Source organism: Lissotriton helveticus, chromosome 4_1 (genome assembly GCF_964261635.1).
Source record: "Lissotriton helveticus chromosome 4_1, aLisHel1.1, whole genome shotgun sequence".
Taxonomy (NCBI): domain Eukaryota; kingdom Metazoa; phylum Chordata; class Amphibia; order Caudata; family Salamandridae; genus Lissotriton; species Lissotriton helveticus.
The window spans coordinates 1,067,659,059-1,067,676,423 of record NC_136063.1 but is presented as its reverse complement, the minus strand read 5'-3'; the positions used below and the strand labels follow the sequence as shown (position 1 = coordinate 1,067,676,423).

General features: G+C 45.7%; 1 protein-coding gene across 1 annotated transcript in view; it reads right to left on the bottom strand.

Annotated features, from left to right (window-relative positions):
- Positions 1-17,365, bottom strand: part of DNAH5 (dynein axonemal heavy chain 5) — a 5,174,212-nt gene that overhangs the window by 4,974,287 nt on the left and 182,560 nt on the right. The window contains exon 4 of the mRNA XM_078687662.1: positions 10,374-10,537. Within this exon, the coding sequence (XP_078543788.1) occupies positions 10,374-10,537 (164 nt within the window). The remainder of the gene's footprint in view (positions 1-10,373; positions 10,538-17,365) is intronic.

Sequence of the window (17,365 nt, the reverse complement as noted above, 5' to 3'; positions counted from 1 at the left end):
CACCGTAAAAGTGGCGCTGAAAACAGAAAGGCGCATTAGGTTTCAGGCTGCGGGAGCGGCTCTGTGAATAAGGGCGGCACTTGGCGCGAGGGTGTCTAGCTTACCTTGCAAAGTTGCAATTAACCGGCAATGCGAGGATTATAAAATTAACAGTGCAGGTAATCATGCACGTAGGGTCCCAACAATGTGGATTTAGACGCTATAAAGAAAAAGGGGAGGAATAAGAACATAGCAGACCAACGGAGGGTCATAACTAAACAGCTTGGACGCGCAGCAGCTACTTACTTAGTCCCGATGAGGACTCGCCTTCACGTGGCTTCTCGGTTGATGCCGAATGGAAGTCAGTGGGCTGGGGGTTCGCGCCGGGAAAGTAAAGCCCGCGTGGGTCACATGACCATCACTGCGGGTGCCATGCCTAAGAGGCCAGATGTCTAATGCGGGGGCCATTTTGTAATGGATAAAAAGGCAAGGAGTGCGGGTGCAAACATGGTAATAGTGACAAAGTGACTTCAAATAAAGTGAAACACATCGTTAATGAGAAACAATAATTGGCATATTCACATAGGGTCACATTTTCAGTTTTCCATGTGGCCATGGGGCAGTCATGGAGTATTCACTGCGCAGCACTGACCCAAAGGGTTATTTCATTACCATGTTATCTTGATTCATTGCACACTGTTCAATCAAAGAGACATAGTCCATTGCTGTCTTATTCTGATTTATTGTTCACTGTTAAATCAGAGCAACGTAGTCCAGTCCTCACTCCGATTGAGCCCAGTCCGAATAGTATTAAATTGAATGATGGACTTTAGTTCCTCACGATTCAGCAACTGTTGTAGATTGCCACCCCTCTGCGGTAGCTTGACGGATTTCAGAACCGTCCATTGCAAGTCATCCGCTGTGTGCTTCATGCTGGCATAATGTTCAACCAGGGGAGCATTAGGAGTACCACACCTAATGCGGCTTCGATGCTGACTTATTCTGGTCTTAATCTTTTGGGTGGTTTGACCCACATACATCAACGGGCAAGGGCATAAAATCGCATAAATCAAATTGTGACTATTACAGTTTGTGAAATCTCTTAGTTCAACCGTGATGTTATTGTGACTAAATGTGCTCCCCTCAAGTGTAAAATCACAAACAATGCAATGACCACATTTCACATGGCCTCTAACTGGGGGTAGACCCCAACTAGACTCAATTGTACCTGACGGGGGCTGCGGAGGTAGGGCTGCTCGCACCAAATGGTCTTTTATATTTCTGCTTTTCTTGAAAGCAAACAGGGGTTTGTCAAAGGTCAGCTGACCTGCATTTAAGGTTGGCCAATGGCGTAGAATTGTTTTCCGAATTTTATCAGAGATTGGGGAAAAGGTTGTGACACAGGCAATCCTACCCACACTGGGCCTAGCTTTTGGTTGGAGGAGAACCTCTCTGGGACAGTACCACGCACGTTTTGAGGCATTACGCACTAACCTGTTCGGATACCCTCTTGATTTGAGTTTTGAGGCCAGGATCGTAGCCTCTTTAAAGTAGTCAACTTTGGCAGAACAATTTCGCCCCAATTTCATGGAGTTGCAAACGGAGTTATTACGTTTTTTTAGACTGGTACGGCTGAAAGCATTCTTCCAATTGCACCCCACTCCTGAGACGAACCGTAACACCCCATTTGCCCCTCCCTCGACTTTCCTCCCTACGGCAGCTATGATTCCGCCTGAGATCATTACGTTTGAGAAACTCATTCTCAAAGAGCTCGAGTTCTTGGGAAGTAAGAGGGTTTACATTCCCTACAACATTTCAAAGAACGAAAAGGAGGCAATAGACTCACTTAAAGGCAATACGGACCTAGTTATTAAGAGCGCTGATAAAGGCGGAGGCATTGTCCTGCAAAATATTGATGCCTATAAAAGCGAGATTATTCGGCAATTGAATAATAGGGAACACTACCTGAGACTAGGCCGGAACCCAACGTCTGAAATTCAAGGCCTGATAAAACAAATTACAGTGGCTGGCAGGGACGAGGGATTTCTTAGCAAGAAGGAATTCGGTTTCCTGAATGTTAAGTGTCCCAGACTCCCTGTCATCTACACACTCCCTAAGGTACATAAAAACAGTGTTAACCCACCAGGCCGACCGATAGTATCGGCCTGTGGCTCCATTTTGGAACCATTAGGGTCCTACGTGGACTTCTTCATAAAAGACTTTGTGCCGGAAACATGCTGTTACGTCCGTGACAGCATGGAAATGATCAATCTCGTGGAACATTTCCCCTATGACCCTAACAACCAAACACTTTGCACGCTCGACGTAGAGTCGCTCTACACTAATATCCCTCAGGGAGCGGCTCTACGGGTCATAGAGCGAGTACTTGATTCCAGACCCAGACCACACAGGGTACCGACGTTGTTTGTCTTGCAATTGCTAGAACTCTGTCTTACCAGAAACTTCTTTATTTTTGATGGGACATTCTACCAACAGATTAAGGGATGCTCGATGGGAGCTATTTTTGCTCCTCATCTGGCCATTCTTTACATGGATGCGCTTGAGACAAGCTCAATCCTAGCCGACACAAATCCTTTCAGAACCAGCATTGGTATTTGGCGCCGGTACATAGACGATATTTTTCTGATTTGGAATTCAGAGGGAGAAGGCCTTAACTCGTTTCTGCACTGGCTAAACAACAATTGTGACAGTTTGCAGTTCACTCTCTCAAGCCATAAAACAGAGATACCGTTCCTGGATCTTTTGATTTATCATGAGGCAGGGGAGCTACTCACTCGACTCTATAGAAAACCAACTGAGCGGAATACTTTACTCAGGTACAATAGTAATCACCCTAAAGCCCTGAAGGACTCACTTCCATACTCACAGTTCCTTCGGATTAGAAGAAATTGTTCTGCCAAAGTTGACTACTTTAAAGAGGCTACGATCCTGGCCTCAAAACTCAAATCAAGAGGGTATCCGAACAGGTTAGTGCGTAATGCCTCAAAACGTGCGTGGTACTGTCCCAGAGAGGTTCTCCTCCAACCAAAAGCTAGGCCCAGTGTGGGTAGGATTGCCTGTGTCACAACCTTTTCCCCAATCTCTGATAAAATTCGGAAAACAATTCTACGCCATTGGCCAACCTTAAATGCAGGTCAGCTGACCTTTGACAAACCCCTGTTTGCTTTCAAGAAAAGCAGAAATATAAAAGACCATTTGGTGCGAGCAGCCCTACCTCCGCAGCCCCCGTCAGGTACAATTGAGTCTAGTTGGGGTCTACCCCCAGTTAGAGGCCATGTGAAATGTGGTCATTGCATTGTTTGTGATTTTACACTTGAGGGGAGCACATTTAGTCACAATAACATCACGGTTGAACTAAGAGATTTCACAAACTGTAATAGTCACAATTTGATTTATGCGATTTTATGCCCTTGCCCGTTGATGTATGTGGGTCAAACCACCCAAAAGATTAAGACCAGAATAAGTCAGCATCGAAGCCGCATTAGGTGTGGTACTCCTAATGCTCCCCTGGTTGAACATTATGCCAGCATGAAGCACACAGCGGATGACTTGCAATGGACGGTTCTGAAATCCGTCAAGCTACCGCAGAGGGGTGGCAATCTACAACAGTTGCTGAATCGTGAGGAACTAAAGTCCATCATTCAATTTAATACTATTCGGACTGGGCTCAATCGGAGTGAGGACTGGACTACGTTGCTCTGATTTAACAGTGAACAATAAATCAGAATAAGACAGCAATGGACTATGTCTCTTTGATTGAACAGTGTGCAATGAATCAAGATAACATGGTAATGAAATAACCCTTTGGGTCAGTGCTGCGCAGTGAATACTCCATGACTGCCCCATGGCCACATGGAAAACTGAAAATGTGACCCTATGTGAATATGCCAATTATTGTTTCTCATTAACGATGTGTTTCACTTTATTTGAAGTCACTTTGTCACTATTACCATGTTTGCACCCGCACTCCTTGCCTTTTTATCCATTACAAAATGGCCCCCGCATTAGACATCTGGCCTCTTAGGCATGGCACCCGCAGTGATGGTCATGTGACCCACGCGGGCTTTACTTTCCCGGCGCGAACCCCCAGCCCACTGACTTCCATTCGGCATCAACCGAGAAGCCACGTGAAGGCGAGTCCTCATCGGGACTAAGTAAGTAGCTGCTGCGCGTCCAAGCTGTTTAGTTATGACCCTCCGTTGGTCTGCTATGTTCTTATTCCTCCCCTTTTTCTTTATAGCGTCTAAATCCACATTGTTGGGACCCTACGTGCATGATTACCTGCACTGTTAATTTTATAATCCTCGCATTGCCGGTTAATTGCAACTTTGCAAGGTAAGCTAGACACCCTCGCGCCAAGTGCCGCCCTTATTCACAGAGCCGCTCCCGCAGCCTGAAACCTAATGCGCCTTTCTGTTTTCAGCGCCACTTTTACGGTGGAAAACGATTAGCACTGCCTAATTGCCTTTTTATAAAACGGACACGGACCCCCGAAGTAACTTCCATGCCTTTCACTAACTGGTACGTTGTCGCGCTTTTGCGCGTTTAACTAAGTAATTACGGGCTGTGTCACACACTTTCTTTGAAAACGCGGGTCCTACCAACCTCACTCCCTCCATTCCATTGTCTTTCCAAACCATTAGACAAAAGGGTACTACCGCATGGGCTTATAAGTGACCCCTGCCATCTTTCCTAATAAATAATAAATTCTTATCATAGACACGTCTGACCTACAATCCCCATATCCATTTGAAGGTAGCACGATCACGTCACGTCACTGAGATTCTTGCAGTCCGTCACGCACGCCACTGCGATTCCGAGTTGTTGTAAATGCTGTTACTGAATGCGTGATTGAGTCACACCCACTGTGCACTTGGCCACACACTGTGATTTCGATGTATAGTTGGCATGCGTCTGAAAAACTGCTCTTAAGCTTTTTGAAATATCCTTTTTCTTCGTCTCTCCCAAACAGGCTTCTTGTACAATCAGGCATGTCTTGTATATTACAAAGGTCCTGATGATGATCCCATGTATCTTATTGAGCAATAGGGATCGAAACGTCGACACCCATGAGTGGTTTCATATTTATAATATTGAGCAATAAGATTGTTTATGTTCCACTCCAGGCGATACTGTGATTGATTTTTTACTTAGAAACAGTACCCTGTCTCTGCTCTCGCTTCTTGCCTGATAGACACCCCTTTCACCCTTATGCTATCCTTCTATTTCCCTCTTTTTCATGTACGACACAGGCTTGTGTCATGTGATCATGAATGTATTACTGAATTGAACATTGCTTCTTTATAAAATAAAATCCTTTCCCGGCTGGGTTTGGAAATTTTATAACAAGTATAGTTTTCCATTGTGTTTCTATACAGCATTGGTTTGTTGATTTGAAAATAAGCTAAGAACCGTTTTGTTCACTATAACGTTGTTATACCCATGGTACTTAGCTATCTGTTGGGTCTCCCTTGTCACTTATAAAACTTAAATAATTATAGGCCACAATCTGCGCTATAATGAATAAGGTGTCCAGCCGGACCCTATTATTTAATGAATGGAAGGTTTGAAGGAAATTCAAGAGAACATAAATACAATGGGACACAGTCCTGTATCCAGTACATAAAACAAGGCAAGACAAAACAATATTTACAAGGGTAGGGTATTTTTCAGGCAATTTTACAATTAGTGAGACGCTAGTGCAGTAAGAAAAATCAGGCTAGCTGTACTCATGTAGTAAAACACAATTGGGTCACACAGTGGTGAACTAATGTTTTAACTACATCAACTGTTGAAGGATCATCATCAGGAATAACAATGTACTGCCTGAATATGCAAGCCTGTAAGGAATTGTGGGAAACAAAAAACACAAGGGACATTTGTTTAAAACCTCACCTCAACCTCCAAAACATAACATTGAAGATTGGACTTGCTCCGCCAGCACAAACACCTGAATGTTTCCCAAGCTCAACACCAGCAGCTGTCACAACTATATAATTTCGGGATGGCTGTCACAAAACACGGCAATTTTGCACGCACGTATGGCAGTTTACCACCTTAAGCATGGCGTGGAAATCCTCAATGTTATGTTTTGGAGGTTGAGGTGAGGTTTTAAACAAATGTCCCTTGTGTTTTTGAAATAAAATCTTCTTGCTTAGTTAGTGGTGTTTAGGGTCAAGGCATGAACTTGCAGTGAGTTGGCTAGTTTTGTGATTTTTTTAAGGACAGGGACCTTTCAGTCTAGGAGGGTGGGGGGGCCAGATAGTCGGTCAACTACGCTGGACGGTAAGGTCATGATTGGTGAGCAGTAAATTTAAGGTCCTTAGGGGGTGGCGCCATTCTTGAATGGTATCGCCCAAAGGGAGGGACAAGTGGTCTCTCCTAGAACTCCAGGGGCAGTTACAGCCTGTTGGCTACATGGGTGCGGGGGAGGGGAGAGTCACGCTTTCTCTAGGCTGGTTGGCCACCCCGCACGTGCACAATGACGCCAGTAAACGGCGCAGAGATGCAAGGGCCCCTTTAATGGAGTTAATAGAGCATACGGGGTTAACCGGGGGGCGGAAGTACCCTCACCGCAAGCGGGCCTCTGTGCATGCGCACTTCGACGGAAGGGCGTGGTTAATAGGGCGTACAGGGGTAACGGGGGGGTACCCTCACGGTAAACGGGCCCTCTGCACATGCGCACTCCGACAGGAGGGCGTGGTTTAAGTGATAAGGATCTGACACCAGTTAGTGACCTTGCCGTAGGCCCAACTAGGATACGTAGGTAATAAATATTGTATAATGTGATTGATACGTTAGATTCGGATAGGAAATACCTTGTACTAGAGTTATGTTAAGGTTAGCCATCTGATATCTGTATATATCAATTGTAATCAAATGTTGTGTAATGTTTTCTGCGTAATTGTGTAAATATTGCTTATTTCAAATTTTGATTTGTTTTTATGTTTTAATCAATAAGGCCGGGGGTTGTATGACCCCCGCCTCCAAAGAAAAGAAATCCCTCTCATTTCCTTTTAATAATGTTTGTTAATGGAACGGGGGGGTCCTCCGGCAGTCCCTGGCCATAGAGCCGAGGGCTGGAAGGAGGAACAGGTGAGCATTGGTAGGATGGAAGCAAAGGAGCGGTGGCTGGGGTTGGGAGCAGGAGAGTATTCACAGGGGCGGATTGGGGGAGGGCGGACTGAGGATACAGGAGATAAAGACCAGCGAGGGGAGGTTGCAAGGGGAGACATGGGGCCGGGACAGTGCAGCAAAGAGAGTTAGGGGAACAGGATCAAGGGCGGAGCAGCAAGGTCCCCAGGAGCAGGAGGCAGGGTGCTGCAGTGAGGACGAAGGGACAAAAGAACAAGTGCAGAGAGTCTGGATCATGCTCATAGTCACAGATTTCGGAGGACAACACCTCTTCTGACTGCTAGTCTATTGTTCATCCTCTTTCTATTGGTCCAGCAGCAGTACAAGGCTAATAAAAGAAGGGTCAATATATTGCTATTTTAAATTATGTTTTTAGACGGGCCTTTTGTTACAAATGTGGGATTTCTTTTAAAACAAAAAAACAGGAACCTGACGTGACGTTCACTGATTTGCTTACATCTCTAAAATGGATAATCAAAGAAATAACCAAACTAAGAAACGGAAACCAAGAAAAGGTGGCAGAGGCAGCTGCTGCCCCCATGAAGAAGGGGCAGCGCGGATTCAGCATGAGAGAAAACAAGGGGGGGGAAGTACACTTACCTTCGTGCTGCCCGCCACCACCTCTACTATCCTCTTCTCCCGTGCCTCGCCTCGGTGCTCTTCTGGACCAGGAACTGCAAACTACAGTTCCCATAAGCCCAGGCTCCCAGACTCTCCCATCACCTATCCCAGCGCTTCATGAGAAGCACTGGAATTGACCTGAGCGGTCGTGTTTACCACTCCAAAGGGGACTGGAAGGCAGCGCCTGCTGTTCTCGCCACCCAACAATGCAGCTCGGGTTGGGGAGAGGTCAGTGTGCATGGACACCCGGCCAAACCCACATGCCCAGTAATCACCACTCTTGCTGCTGATGGCCCTGCCCCCAGGACTCAGGTGATGGCTGCGGTGTTATAACCAGCTCCTAAAGGTAAAAAAAAATGATAATGAAGCATATTTAATATTTGCTTTATTATCATTTTATTGTATGTTTTCAGCTGCTCCTTCCAGCAGTGAGGTGATGCTTTGCAGCCATAATGGAGGAGCCACCCCTTAACCCCTTGGCCGTGGCGGTAATTCCGCTGCGGCGCTAGGGGTGAGGGGGGGCCGCGCGGCACCACGAGGCTCGTGACGGAACCACTCCATCACGAGCCGCGGTGGCGCTGTGCTTGTGACGGAATGGTTCCGTCACGGCCCCGCCGGCTCAATAGAACGTGCCGCGCAGGCGGGAAATCAGCGCCGCGCAGGCATGGCGGCCGGGCCGTGACAGAACCATTCCGTCACCAGCACAGCCCCACCGTGGCTCGTGACAGAATGGTTCCGTTACGAGCACGCAAGGGGTTAAAGGCTGCCATGCCTTTGCAATCAGGTGGTCTTTCGTTCAGCAGTTTTGGACTTCTTCACAGAGAAAGTTGACTAGGGGAACAGCCATGCTTCCTGAAATTGTCACACACATTTTGGGAACACTTTCTTAAATGTTATCATTACCTTACTGCATTTGCCACACATTAAATCTGTATAATTGGCATAATAAACATAGCTGAGACTTGTTCGATGGATAGAGATCTCTGGTATGTCTACAGAATTAGTTATTGTCGTTTGAGAGATGGAGCTGTTTACGGTACAGAGTTCAATACTTGTCCTGTTTTAAGCTCCATAGAGTATCTCCACCTTAGTAGGCTGGTGATTACTCCAAGGTCAAGTTGAAATGATTTCCGGTGATTACTATAGTGCACCTTTAGCATTGGTGTGGGTTTCATCATTGAGGTCTTGTTGGGATGAGGAAAGGTCAAGTAGAACAACATCCTTGCTCAGGTCACAGGACAAAAAGTTCCAGGATGTGATAGTTTTGTATACATGCATTTAAGCATGAAGGTGCCAGCTGTAGGTTAATTGCAAATCTAATTAATTGGTCATATAGTCACTGTATGTTCTCCACGAAGACTTATGAGAAGACACAATGACTGGCTCATACCTATCTAGATACTTATTTAGCTATCAACACCCAGAGTCAGCTCTTGTCGGACTGAATCAGAACACAACTATGTTGCTACTGGCAGATCCTTAATAAACCAGTCTGAACACAGCTGCTGCAACAACTGGGCCCCCATGTAAGATATAACCTTAAGAGTACTCTGCGGGTCGCTTTCAGTTGTGTTTAGTAAAAAAAGAAACACTGGCAAACCCTTGGCAAAGTCAGTAGTTCTCGGCCATCGTCATGCATGTATGGCAATCCTGGAATAGAGTCAAATCCATTTAAAGATGGACGGCCACTAATATAGTTGTGGGAAGCAGGTGGAACACACGAGTGCTGATGGAGCAAACAGGAACTGCAGGGGGCTATTAATAAAGGGAGTGGGGACACTAAAGAGTGGGATCAGGGGGGAGGTAGAGATAGAGAAAAAAAGTCTTGACAGAAGTGGAATGACACAACACATCGAATGAAACCATGGTGAGACTTATATGTTCTTTAGGCAGAACAAATAAGAACCTTTGAATCATCGATACACTCTAAGAGCCCGATTACGGCTTTGGCGGTGCAGCGCCAGGTCCGCCCTGCCAATGCTGTGGTCAGACTGTCCACCAGATTAGGAGTTTCCTCCTGTCTGGAGGCTTTGTTTTTGACGTTCCCATGGCGGTGCCATGGAAATGGGCACGGCAATAAGAAAGCCAAAAACAGTTCCCTCATGGCATGGACTGTAAAGGAAGTGGTGTGCATGCACATAGGGGGACAAATGTTGTGCCCTCCTGTATGCATCCACAGGGCGTGAAGCACTAGGGGGCCTTGTTTCCTCACCGCCATGGTTTTCGTGGCAGTGGAACCTTGTAATATGCTTGGCGGGACAGCAGTGGTCCCGCCAAGCGTATTACTGCCTCCTAACCGCCGCAACTCAGCCAGGGATCAGCGGTGCGCTGTCGGGCTGTGGCAGTTCCACCACCTAACTCATAATAGGGTGGTTGAGAGACATCCCCCCCCCGTGCCCACGCGAGTCTGGCAGACCGCGGACTGACAGACTCCGAATCGGGGCCTAACTCTATATTGGATACATTAGGTTTGTTTACCAACTTTGTAGGCCAGACCTACAAACCAATGCAATATGGTGCTTGTTACCAGAATGAAATACAAGTTTAGTTGATTGTGGGTAAAAAACTGTTGGTAGCGGGGGGAAAGGGATAATGGAGATCATCCACCAAACACTTACCTTGTGCACATTCTCTGTAGTGATCAGTTTTGTAGAATTTGATCGAATGAAAAATATGCATACGCCAGTTAGGGCAACATCCCTTCCTTCCGTCACAAACACTTTGGTCTTTTTGCTCCTTCTTGTATGTACATTAATATTTCCTCCTGGGGGACCCATGTGACCTGCACAACATTGGGCAGAATAACGTTTTGAAATATATTTAGTGTTTTAAACACGTTTTTATCATGATAATAAATTACAGGTACATTTTAATATAAAGTATTTGTATTTACGTTTATTGAAAGAAGCACACACATAATGACAAAGAGTATGTTATTGACAGGCCATAACCAGTTCTCCAGTGAAATCCAAATTAAAGCAAAGTAACACACTTCTCCCAAAAAGCTCACTCCTATACATCTTCCTTCCACATGCTCTAAGTATAAATGGGCAACAGTGCATTTTACTTGAAGAAAACAGGGGTACCCCAGGGAAAAGTTGCAATTTTCTTTAAGCTCACAGCTATTAGCCAGCCGCTGGGAAAAGAGTGAACTTACTCTGGTATTTACACAACCGCAGCTCCGGAACATGAATGGAGCAAGAATCCAGAAGGGTCCTACAGCAATATCAGTAAATAAAAAAGCTTTTAAATGCTGTGTGCTTTGCAAATGGGTAAATGTGTGTGTTTGTGGGTAAGAGTGTTTTTATGAGAGACATCGTGCATGTGGTGTGTGTGCGAGTGAAAGCGAGAGGATCAGTAGAGGGAGTCAGTGAGTGACAATGAGTTACAGGAGGAGTAAGTACTGAGTATGAATGAATGATAGTGAGTGAGGAGGATGAAAGTTAGTGTTGCAGTGAGGGAGAATAACAGTGACTGTTACTGTGAGGGTGAAAGACAGTGATTGTTACTGTGTGTTAGACCGAGTGAGTCACAGTTAGAGCAAGTCAGAATGAGTGAGGCAGTGTGAGAATCAGTGAGACTGATTATGTCATAGTGAGTCTAAATGAGTGGGACTGAGTAAGAAGGAGTGAGAATGATTGAGACTAGGGGCCCAGAGCGAGCTTTAACTCAATATGGGAGTGCTGCTGCGCGGATGTAGTGCTTTTCTGGTTTCTGCTGTCCATTTTGTCACATCAATTTTCCTGCCCACCATGGAAGTCCCCGTGATGCAGCAGTCACCTACAACGATGCTGCAGGGGGTTAGCTGCTGGTAGGCGCTAGGAGCAACAGCTAGGGAAGACAGCGCCCAGAAACACCTGCAGGGCCATCCGCTGTTTTGTGTTTAAACTATTTAAGGCTCTCACAGACCCGCTGCGTGGGCTGCAACTGGGCAAAGCCCGGGCCGCCCTTGCCCGTCCTTGCCAGGAAGAGGCTGGGCAGGGCACCCTCTTTGAATTTGATATGAGATTCCTCTGCTGGTAAACCATATTTATTTCAAGAAGTGCCCTGAACTTTGCTAGCTACTCCTCGGCTGTGCTGTAGCACACGGGGGACTGACTTACTCACCTGCCACTCTGGAGGAGAGGAGTTAGTGGCTGGTCGACCCAGGGGAGACTTAATAGTTCCCGCAGCTATTGTTAGAAACCTGTTGGTCCGTTTACGATTTAAGCTTCTGTAAATTAAGGAAGCTGCCCATTCACCTTGTGCTGCGGACTAAACCTTTAAGTGATAGTGGCTCTCTAGGACATTGCCACATTCTGCAATCTAGAGCCAGCAAGGTCATTGCTTTTTCAGGTTTTGAACTGTGCTGGTGCATGTGCCTGACTAGTATCGGGGCGTGGGTGTCCTTGGATTAATTGACTGTGATTGGTTTAAGGACTTTGATAGTGTATGCTACAACTGTTGCTAGGTCGTGTGGACCTTAAAATGAAATCATGTAATTGCAGCAAAGGAAAGGGTATAAAGAGCCTCGTAGAGAAAGGGCCTCAGCAGGGGATGTCTCCGTGAAGGTACAGGCGGAGGTTAAAACCCTATTGTCTATTATTTATCCTTAGTCGGGGCCTGGCAGGAGTTGCTCTGTGCGCTCAGGTTATTGCGTAACATGGCGAAGCGGCAGGTGGCTGAACTTAGAACAAGGAATTGCTAAATATAGTAAAGCTGCACAGCAAATTGACAGCCAAGGAATTGCTAAATATAGTAAAGCTGCACAGCGAATTGACAGCCAAATATTAAGTGGAATAGACAAACTAATTGAGAAGATGGAGTCCACTATAGGGGCTAATATTGATCACAATGATGATGTTACTACCGAAGATAAAACAAGCATTGGCATAGCCAATAGGTCTCGCCTTTAGGACCTTATAAGTGTTTAGTTATCCAGCACAATATCCTTGATGCAACAACATCAACTCATCAACTGTTGCATGGCTAAACGCTTACAAGGTCCCAAAGGCGAGAGCTATTGGCTATGCCAATGATTGTTTTAACAAGTAGTGGTGAGTGGTGTTCAGAAGGCGCTGCATCTCCACCTTAGTATGGCTGAACATTACCAAGTCATCAGCATACAGCAAGTTCAAAAGAAAGAGGAATAGTGCAGAGTTTTGGGGCGGGAGACTTAACCAATGCAAAGGATGAGGAGAGGCCTGCCTAGAATAGATTAAAAAGCATAGGGTCCAAGACACACCCCTTCTTCAGCCCTAGGGATGTTGAGATGGCCATAGAAAAGTTAGCCCCATTTGCCAAGCTTTAGGAGCCAGTAGAGAGCCTTTGTCAAATGAAAGACACTATCATACTTGTGTCTCCCAAATATGAGCTAGGCAGCAGTGTACTGAACACTTTAAAGGCATACCAATTAACAATCATGGAGGCCCACTAAAAGATCACTCTTACTATCTAATTTGGAGGTTATTAGGATCTCCACTTCTAGTGAGCGAGGGTTCCTGTGAAGGGTTCCTTTCCTACACAAGAATGACACCACTGAGAAGCTTCAACTTAAATGAGCACGCCTTCATTGGTTTGTCAATGTGGGGACCAAGGGACTTGTCCTCATCCTACAGAATTCCTGGATTTTTTACAGTAGTTCGAAAGTGGGACTAAACTTAAAGAATAGGTGTAGCAGGCAGGGAAATAGAAGACTGAAGTGCTTAGACTGAATGAGCATAACATATGTTTCCTCTCACTCAGCTTGAGCCCATTTGTTCCTAGATGAAAGTGTGTGTTGTTTGCATAAAGATGAACATCAAATACCTTTTGACAAATCAAATCAAATAAAGACATGAGATATTTATTAAATAGCGAGGACCACTGGAGAACATGAGCATCAAAGTTTTGTAGGGATGATAAAAATATGGCCCAATTTCACACACGTAGAGCTACTCTCCAGAAAGGAGCAAAGCTGCCTTAGCTTAAAATCAGAGGCCTCTGTCGACCTCTGAAGCAGAGCTAGCAAAATTGAGTCGACTATGGTATTAAAAGCCAGCAATAGGTCTAACTCAACCAGCATTGAGAGTGTTCCCTCGGCTACAGATGCGAATAATTCATCCCAAACAGCCATCAGAGCCACCTTGGTCCCATGTTAGGGGAGCAGGCCTGACAACTAAGTCTCCAAACGGTCATGTTGTTCAAGCTGAACTTGTGAGCAATTGCAGGTGGCCCTTCCTGCGAGACTAGCCGTCCATGGCAGTCCTGTTAAAGCTGATAGGTTTAAAATTTACAGTAGATGTCTGTGGCAATATAACATGTCACTTTTGTATTGTAAATGAAAATAATGGCCCCTTCACTGTTTATTTGAAATGTTCAAAGGGCTGATGTGTTTGTGTAAATAATCAATGCAAGACTGAACACAGAAGCAAAACACAACTCAAATAGTAGATATATGACCTATTTCCAAAGGACACATGTATACAGAATCATGCACCGAATGCTTGATGTGAGTAGTTTGCCGAGTTCCTCGGGCATCAATCCTGGCTCCCACACTAGTTAGTCTCTACTTCAAGCCTCCATAGTCTAATCTGGAACACTGGTCCCTTTAGTGCAGCAATATACTGATGCCACCCTACTGTATCTAAATATTTTAACAATTAAAGGCATAGCCAAACTGAGCAGATCTTCTCTACACCACACAGGGATGCTGTACAAAGTTTTCACCTTATATCCACTTTTTCAAAACGAAAACTAGATCTCCTACTATTGAATTAACTGAATCTACAAACGTTCACACTCACCTCGAACGCAAACTGTAAACTCATCACTCACTCTTATCCCACATATCAACAAAGTGACAAAATAGTCCATTTCCACCTTCATTTACTAATGTAAATTCTTCACCTCATGTCATGTGAATAGATCAGCGCAACCTTTCAATCACTAGTCATACTGAGACCAGACTCTTTGGAAATGCAGCCTATCCCAACCCCATTGTATGTTTCTCCTCCTCAATGCAATCCTCCTCTCTGTGACCAGACTAATGAATGCATCAAAAACATATGACCCCATTTCAAAGACCTACACTGTCTCCCAATCCGAATTCAAATCAGGTTATGAGGCAAAGTTCACAAAACCGTCCACAATCTAAGCACTTCTGACCTAACTAATGTGCTGACATTTTCCTGCCGATCTAGGGGTATGACAAGCAAAGATGTGCTCCTTTTGGAAACCCCTAAGGTAAAGGCTACCTTAACCAACAAACAATCATTTTCTGGGGCTGACACCTCAGAATGGAATTTTCTTCAACCTCAACTTCTTAAGCGAACCTCATTCACCCGCCTCAGGAAGTGTCTTCAGACCCACCTACCTGACAATGCATTTGTTCTTCGACTTCTTCATCATTGCTCCATCCATCAGGAACTCTGCTATCTCAGTCCCATGGCTTTGGTCAGCTCTTACCTGACAGTCAACGCTCCCCAACATGGTCTCTCTCCAGAATAAACAGTATACTTCTTAATTACGACTTCCCTTATGTTAGAAGTGGCTGTCTCTAGTTGGCAGGGGTATACACTTCTGACAAATAGGGACACACCTTTTCTAGTCAGGGCAATGGGATCACACACTTAGATAACCCCTGCTCACCCCCTTGGTAGCTTGGCAAAGCAGACAGGCTTATCTCAGAGGCAGTGCGTTAAGCATTTATGACCACATACAGTAATAAAGTGAATACACTACAAATGGACACGACACAGTAGTATTATAAAAATAAGAATGTTTATATAAGGCTTAGCACAAGACCAAATAACGACAAAAATATACCACAATCTTAATAAATACTCTTGGAAGGAAAAATAATAGTTCAAGCACGGTTTCTTCTTAGCACAAAGTCTTTAGTAACAAAAGCAACTCTTCTTCTTTAAAACACAGTTCTTGGCAACAATGTAACCCACACGGGAGTCACACGACGTCGAGGCAAAGTTAATCCAAAGGTTCGGCGTCGACCGCGAGGAGCGCTACGTCGAGCCCGGAGTCGCACAGACCCCCACAACACAGTACCTTGGAAAAGTGAAGCACTCGATGATCAGCGGCGTCGAGATGTCCGGCGTCGCGATTGCTGGATTCTTCAGAGGTGCTGGATTTTCAGGTTCCAGCAACAAGCACTTTCAGCAAATAAATGAAGTCCTTTGGCCCTGTGACTTCAACAGGAGGCTGGCACTCTTCCAACCCTTGGAGATTTTCTTTAGCAAGTTTGAGAGTACACACTCAGTTCCTCTCTCCTGGTTCCTTGGCAAAAATAAAGAAGCAACTGCAGGATTCCCCCAACAAACAGCACTCTGGCAGAAGGGGTAGGCAGTCCTTGGATCAGCAGGCTTCTTGTCCTTGGTTCAGGTTTCCTTGTCAGAAGTGATCTAAATTCTTGGTTCAGGGGTCTTTCTCTTATACCCCTTTTTGGCTTTGATCCCTTTGTCCATGCAGGGGAATTTCCCCCCATCTTGGGTTTGTTGTGGGTGTTGCCAGGCCTAGGCACCTGGCCTATTCACTGTGCAGGGCAGAGTCTTCAGCCGCCCAGCAGGAGCGGAGCCAGCATTGTCACTGGCAGGGGCAGGGCCATCAGTTGCCCGGCAGGAGGTGGGGCCAGGAAAGTCCCTGGCAGGCACAGAGTCATCAGTCGCCTGGCAGGGGGGCGGAGCCAGCATTGTATCAGGCAGGGCAGGCTATCAGGAGCTACTCTTCCCCTACTCTCAATGCAAATGCCCCACTCACCCCACACTGACTCATTCAGACCTCTGGAGCCACCCAGCTCCTGTCACACGCACACCAAACCAGCAGGGACCGGTAGACAGTTAGACAAGAAAATAGCTACTTTCTAAAAGTGCTATTTTCAAACACAGAGTCCAAAAACCATCCACACAAACGGATGCGTTATTAAACCCTGAGTTCAGGGATACCAAACTCGACATTGCACCATGCTCCCCGGGCCCGCTAGGATTATAACATTAATAATCCTGGCAGCCCATTCTAACTGATGGAGAGCAGGTTACCTTACAATAGTGAAAAACGAATATGGCTGTAATTCACTATTAGGACATGCCAACCTTGTCAGGCTTGTCCTACCTTATGCTTACAATGCACCCTGCCCTTGGGCCTACCATAGGGGTGACTAACATGAAGTTAAGGGAAGGTTTAGGGACTGGCAAGTAGGTGTACTTGCGCAGTCTGCGTGACAGTACCAGACTGCACGTAGGTCTAGCAATGGCAGACCTGTAGGCGTACTTTTACTAGGCCGCTACTGTGGGTGGCACAACATGTGCTGCAAGCCCACTAGCAGCATTTGTATTTACAAGCCCTGGCACTCCTGGTGCCCTCTACTAGGGACTGACAGTAAACCAAATAAGCCAAACATGGAGTTCAATCAATACAGCAATTTCATATAGGGAGCACTTGCACTGTGGCACTGATCAGCAGTGGCACAGTGCCCAAAGCATATACCAGCAAAACATCATAAACAGAGGAGGCAAACAGAAAAAATGGAGGAGAGACTCATGCCAATGATGCCAGGTCTAACACCTTACTTGCTTTGTCTGTGTTTGTGAAATATCACAATGCAGGTGCTCTGCAAACTGTTGTACGGTCACGCATCTTA